Genomic DNA, 6,958 nt, shown 5'->3' with positions numbered 1-6,958 from the left:
TACATCCCGATTCTGATGTAAAGTTTGATGCTTCATTAGTTGCGTATAACACCCAGTGCACCATGCAATACATAATATAATAAAATAAAATTAATTATAAAAAAAATATAAAAAAAAAAAAATAAGGTGCTAATGGGCTTTAACAGCTGCTCACCTTCAGTTCAGGGGAAGCTTCGAAAAGTCAAAAGATAACAAGAAGTGAGGAAGGCTTGCCAAGGGGCTAGTCCAGAAGGGGGAAGGGAGCTGAGAGCAGACCACCCAGCAAAACAGGGACACCTGACTCCTCGGAACTTGAACATGTAGTCATTCTGGGTTTAGAAGCAAACATTCTGCATCAGGGGTTTTCCTTTGCTAAGTGGCTTACTAGGCAGTTGTGTGCAGTTTCAGACCTTCTGTAACATACTTCAGACAACCTTTGTGAATCTCTACAAAAGCAAGAGAGAGATCCAGATGTTGGGAAACAGGTCAGATGTAAAAGGAGAAAAAAGAAGCCATGGGGCAGACTCCATCACAGTTTTCAGCTTGGTGGGATTTCTGACTGTCTCGCAGAGAGCCTGGTATATAAGGGCCTGTACGTGTCCAGGAAAGGTCACTGAAGGGCTGAAGGATATCTGAAGAGGTATTTTTTGGTTCATTGTATACTTTCTGGTGTTCGAATTATAATGATTCCCTGGAACAGGGAGGAAGGTGGATCCCAGAAGATGTGGAAGAAAATGTTAGTCAGCTTTTCTTGTAGGACGCTTTCATTGTAATCACATGCAGGTATCAGGAACAGGGCATGGCCTCTCAATCCCCTAGCGCCATTAGTCTGTAGAGACCAAAGAGTTTCAGTTGTACAGAGGATCTAGAATGAACATAAATAATATACCATTACTGTACCATCACATGGATGGGACTATCTGCTTAAAACAGCAGTGACAAGGCACATACAAATGAAAGACTATGGGAAAACCTTTGCAGGAACAAAAAGCCCAGTTCATCTTTACCCAGCCCTAGAGAAGGTGGTTGTCCTTCGGGAATACAGACCTGCCCACACAGAACAGGCAAACGTTTATCTTAAACCGTAGGAAGAAGCACCATTGCAGCAAAACCTTAATTATCTAACCCCTCTTCTCCCAGGTGCCCAGTATAACCATCGCCCCACTTGGAAGAAGGCTGAAATGGCCCACCTCTTAAGGGGTTGTTCACACCTTTCCAGTGGCTTTCGTGGTCTTTGGTGTAAATTTTAATTCAAATTTGTTTCCTTTTTAGTTCTGTGGTTAACTATAAATGTAACTAGACCTCTGGACCTGATTATCGAGGTATTTGTGGACTACACACACATTTTAATTTGTTAAACATCCAAAGAACAATAGGAGAACAAAACAAGTAAGAGGGGGGTGAGAAACAAAACCAAAATTAATGAGCATGTTACTAGTTCTTCCCTGCTGGGAACATTACCCTCCCCTGATCTTGACCCGCACTGTACCCAAATACGTATCCACATGTTTCCTGCAAGGATGTCTCTTTTTAGGATGCCTTCCTTTCACTCCTGTCAACCCGGGAACTCCCTTAGTCATCCTCTCTGCCCTCTGATCCCCACTTCCAGCCCGCCCCAGGGCTGGAATCTAGTTGCGCCTCCCTTTTATTTCATTTATATCCTGACACCCTGCTGCCCTGAGCTTCTCATTTCCTGCTTAGTTCCTTGTAACACATTGTCAGCAGGCAGTTGACAACATTTTGTTCTCCTTGTATGGATACCCACCACTCTTACTTTTCTTTGTCTAGGCTGGTTTCCCAGCAGAGCTGAAGTTAAGGAAGGCTGAGAGCCGGCAGGGTGAGCTCGCAGTTCAAGGAACACCTCATTCATGCGTGTAGAGATAAATGGACGTGTGGTAGCTTAGAAGATGCCCCAAATTAAGACCTTCAGCTTTCACGTAGCTGTCACAAAGTCCACTTACCGAAGCTTATGCCGTTTATAAAGAGCTCCTCAGTCTTCATTCAGAGTCTGTTTCTTTTGTGATACACAATTATAAGTTAATGTGGCTAGAGATGAGGGTCCTCCCAGACACAATCACACTGACAAAAAGGGACTCAAAAGCTACTCACTTAATAGCTGAAAGAAGGGTCAGGAAAATCTCTGGAAAACACCAAAAACGTCAACAGCAACAAAGCAGCATCACAGTGCCATGGACACGGAGCACCCCTTCCGTGTGAGCCCGTGCAGGCATCCCTGAGTTGTGGATAAGGCCATAATGCATGCACGTAAACACGGCCCCGCATCATCAAGAAAATGCAGGTTATGCTGGTCTGGTTCAGTAAGAAATGACATAATGCATTTTAGGAATATTACTGTGAAAATGGTTAAAGTTAAAAATACGGGTGCATATTAAGGAGATGAGCCTCAGTTATTGGGAATGCAAATGACGTTAGCACCCGCTCCCCATTTCCCCGTGACCCCAGATACACAGGACAGTGTCCTACAGACAGGCTCGTGCCACAGCCACCGCCACCTTGTGGGCTCCCGACTTCTATGTTGTTGTTTATTCATGGGGTTTTCCTTCCCTTTTCTTTGGTTTCAGATGCGAGTGTCTCTCTGGCTTATGTGGTTTCCCCGTGTGTGAGGTGGGATCCACTCCTCGCATAGTCTCTCGTGGAGATGGAACACCTGGAAAGTGCTGTGATGTCTTTGAATGTGTTAATGGTACGTGGGGTTTCTCTTGTTCTCAGAGAGTGTACGTTCGTGCAGGAGGAGGGGAGGGTTCCGTCTGGCCGCTTCTGCCTTCCGAAAGGCAGGGCATATTCTCGGGGGCTCAGAGCAACTCCCTCAGAAAGAAGGTTTGCTTGAGATCCCGCAGTGCAGCGCAGGCAGTGAGGAAAGGGGATCCTCGTTCCATCCATCAGCAAGAGAATTTTGGAGGTGGAGGCAGAGATTCCATGTAGCTGTCATATGCTGCTGTGTTTCAGTAGTGCGGAAATGTTAGGATTTCATGAAGAGGATCATGGAGCCTGTAATCATCCTGCCAGTGCTGTCAGGAGCCAGTCTGTGGAGCTAACGGCACATCGAAGCGACCACAACCTGAGACAGGAGAGGCAGTACCCATCCACTGCAGTAGTTGCCGACTCAGAGAGCCCGTCTTTGACCAGTGGTGGGTCATCCGGATTGGCCTGCTTTTGGCTTGAGCCTTGTGGCCTAGAAAAAGCATTCTGCAGTCACAAGATGCCCTCAAAGAATCCGCCTACCTCTCCCTTTCACCTTTCAGGAGAGGGCGTGGTGTTTGGTGACATGGGGCTGATTGAATTTAGATGCTAGGAGGGAGAAGAACCTAAGACCTGTCCCTCCCTTGGAGTTTTCAGAAGGAAAACAAAGAATAAAAGTCAAGCAAGTGAAATGTTAATAATTCTAGCCCTGTTTAGTCAATACCTAGACACAGGGAAAATGAAGTTGCATTTGGACAGATCCAACAAAATCACACGTGCAGGAACCCCATGGTAACTGCTGCCTCTGAGACATCAGAGTGCAGAAGATTTTCTGCCCTCTCTCAAGCCTGCCCTTTTCCCCAGGAAGATTAACACTGACTCCTGTCTCGTTGCGTCCTGTAGTTTTGAGTCCAGCGGCCGCCTGTCGTTTGGTTTGTTTTGCTTGGAGGAAGCACTTGGCGGTATGGCTTTGCGGTTGAGAGAACGTAATTTGTTCCTCTCCTTACTGGCTGTGTCACTTTGGGCACCTCTTGGTCTTCCTGGGCCTCAGTTTCCACATCTGTGCAAGGGAGTGAATAACTGTCAAGTGAGGTTTTATAAGTGAAGCACTTGCAGGGGTGCCTCTTCGTTTTGGGGACCCACCTCCTGTTCACATTGCAGACACTGTGCTGGATATTCCAAGGGGATAGAGAAGTTGAGATGAGCTTCCTGGCTCAGACCTCATGAATACAGGACCCGAGCGCAGAAAAGCTCCATGTGCAGAAATCTGTTCTCAGTGCTTCTCCTCACCTGTAGTCGTGCGTGTTAAGCACCAGCAAGTGGCCAGACTTGTTCTCTGGTACCGCTGTGCAGGTGTATTTGTAGGTGACGTTTTGTGAGTGTTTAGCTCCTCCTGTTTGAGACGAATAGTCTCTGCTTCCCCTGGGCTCCCAGCATCTCAGATGTGCTTCCTTCCGGGACCCCTCACTCTGCAGGTGCTCTCCTGTCTGTGCCTCATTCTCAAATCTGCACCTCCTCCAGACGGCAGAGAGTCTGTCCTTGTGTCTGTGGGTTTTCGCATGTTGTCCGCCTCACGGAAGGCCCCCAGGTTTCCTTGGGGGAGTGAGTGAGCAGATTCATGTCATCTTCGTTCCCTCGAGAGGTAGCTGTTAAATACCAGCCAATGGAGGGTTACTCTGTGGGAATCCTCCATCTTTTACTGCCCTCCCTGAACATGAATCTTGAAAGTCACTTGTGCCCTGGAAATACCACCGCCAGTAATACAGTTTGCTGTTGTGTCCTCTGGGTGAGGAAGAGGAGTGCCTTTCTTCTTTGCTTGCATCTCGGTTGTAGAAATTCATTGTCATGCCTTTCTTATCAGCACATTAATTTCCCATCTCACCCCCGTGTGCTGTGATTCAGACAGCTAAGGACTGCACCCCACCTCAGGGGCCTCGGATGAGTCTTTGGGGCCTGCTCCCGTTTATAGCCTCACTTTTTATAGAGCTCTGAGTCCAGGAATAGGATTTGCCATCTGCCATGAGAGAGTGCAGAAATCACAGAGCACACGCACTGTTTCTGGGGATTCCTCTTTCTTGCCACCACAAACTTGGGTCCTCTTTGCTTGATTTACTGTCCTGCTATAGTGTCTCTATTACTATGTTAGTCCTTGAATTGTAGATGAGACTGGAAACTTTAATGCTGGGAAGATTGATAATCAAGGAATAACAATAATGTTTAAAGGCATTCTATCTCCAAGTTTATATTTTACTTCTTTTGAGTTATACATACATATACACATATCTGTGTATATGTGTGTATGCACACGTGTGTGTGTGTGTGTGTGTGTGCATGAGTATTTGCTCCCCCGCCCCCCACCGCCCAGTGCCCTGGGAAAATCTTACCATTATCAGAAGGTCATCATTAGAGGATATTACATATCAAAAACTCATTGTCATCACTTAGAAAGGCCGAGGTCTATATATTTATGTTTATAAAGCTTTGCTTATCCACAAGAGATGTCAAGCACTTTATAGCAAAAACAAATAACAAAATGCTGAAATAGTAATGAGAAAAGAGGGAATCATAAAGTGGTACGTAAAAGTTGAAAGTGAAAACCAAAAAGAAAGCACCCACAGGTATGTAGGCCATAAGTGTCTGTGTGTAACTGCCAGGGCTGAGTGTTAGTCAGGCTCCCAACCTCCTGGCCATCAAAGCGAAAAAGGAGATAAAGTCAGATACGCATTCTTATTTTTAGAGGAAAGAAACCTACTGGAGGGGGCAGCTCTCTTCTCACCTGGAAATTTGAAAAGCTCTAGATGATGCAGCAGGTCTGTCTTGAATTACTCTTATGCCACCAATGCAGACACAGGTTTCCTCTCACCAGAAAGCAAAAACAAAATATTAAACTACAACTCCGTGAAAGTAGTTCTCAGAGATCAGTGTGACACACAGCTGGAACCTAGATGACTGTAGCATTGTCTCCTGGATTTTGAGAACTCCCAAAAATGTAGGAATAGCTCTAGAAATCCCCGTTCAGGAGACAGTGGCTTGAATGTTAACATAACTAACCCCATGTGTAGAAATGGAGATAGCATGCCAGCACTCAGTTTCTAAGCTGCCTTTGAGGTGATGTGTGTGTGTGTGTGTTTAAAACAAGCATTAAAGTGGAAAACACAAGATTAAACATGTTCACAGAGAACTCCTGAGTTTTGAAAACATTAGCATGGATGACTAGATTATTCTCCATAAATATTATTCTCTTTTCGGCTTGGTTAGGTTTGGTTTTGGTGGTGGGACTGGAGCGTTGCAGACCAGACCGAGGCAGTTTGTGACTGCATTCTCTGATGAGAGCCACAAGTAGGACCTATGAGGTGTTGGTTGAAGGACAGGCCTGTTTAGAAACCATAGGAACAGGTAGTATGATTGAGCTCCTTTCTCGGAAACTTTGAAGTCATCAAGGTCATCACCTGGAGATGTATGACCTCCACCGCAGTGGTGGAGCAGTCTGGAGTCCTCTTCAGTTCTATATCTGCTCAGGCCCACAAACAAAAGTTTTACTATCCGTCAGCTGGAACTGAGTGATGGCCTCTACTTTTAGATGGGCACATGTTCTCCATTTTGCTGTAATGCACCCTGTTGTCTTACGAGAGCCCACCCCTCTCATTCCTGGAGGAGTTTAGATTTGAAATCTCAAGCATAGAATATGGAAGTGATCATTTGGTTGCTTTAGACACGTGATCAGTTGTGTATGTATATGTACAAACATCTGAGAGCATCTCGGTTTGCATGTCATAGCCAATAACTGACTCTTCCAGCATCAGACACTAACATGTGAAATTCACCAGTCATGGGAGAGCTGTACCCAAGATGGGCTTGCTCTTGGTGTAAAATTTTGGTCCAGAAAACTCAGACCTGCAGTTTTTTAATACGGAAATTAGTGCAGAAACATCTACTGAGAACCCTTTGTATAGCAGTAATGCCCAGTGATGTTTCTAGAGACATAATATATACTTCTATAGTAACGAAGAGAATACTGCACTTTGAAAGAAATATTCCTCATTATGCACTTACTGAGCACCCGTTGTGTTCCTGGGGCCTTATCAAGCTGATCTTACTTAAGAGTGATACCAGGGTGCCTGGGTGGCACAGCGGTTAGGCATCTGCCTTCAGCTCAGGGCGTGATCCCGGCGTTATGGGGTCGAGCCCCACATCAGGCTCCTCCGCTGGGAGCCTGCTTCTCCCACTCCCCCTGCTTGTGTTCCCTCTCTCGCTGGCTGTCTCTATCTCTGTCAAATAA

General features: G+C 45.8%; 1 protein-coding gene across 1 annotated transcript in view; it reads left to right on the top strand.

The window, feature by feature from the left end:
* Window positions 1–6,958, top strand: part of CRIM1 (cysteine rich transmembrane BMP regulator 1) — a 108,876-nt gene that overhangs the window by 43,913 nt on the left and 58,005 nt on the right. The window contains exon 3 of the mRNA XM_034657293.1: window positions 2,443–2,683. Coding sequence (XP_034513184.1) covers window positions 2,443–2,683 — 241 coding nt within the window. The remainder of the gene's footprint in view (window positions 1–2,442; window positions 2,684–6,958) is intronic.

Source organism: Ailuropoda melanoleuca, chromosome 4 (genome assembly GCF_002007445.2).
Source record: "Ailuropoda melanoleuca isolate Jingjing chromosome 4, ASM200744v2, whole genome shotgun sequence".
In the NCBI taxonomy this organism is placed as follows: Eukaryota; Metazoa; Chordata; class Mammalia; order Carnivora; family Ursidae; genus Ailuropoda; species Ailuropoda melanoleuca.
This window is presented reverse-complemented; position numbering and strand designations above follow the sequence as displayed.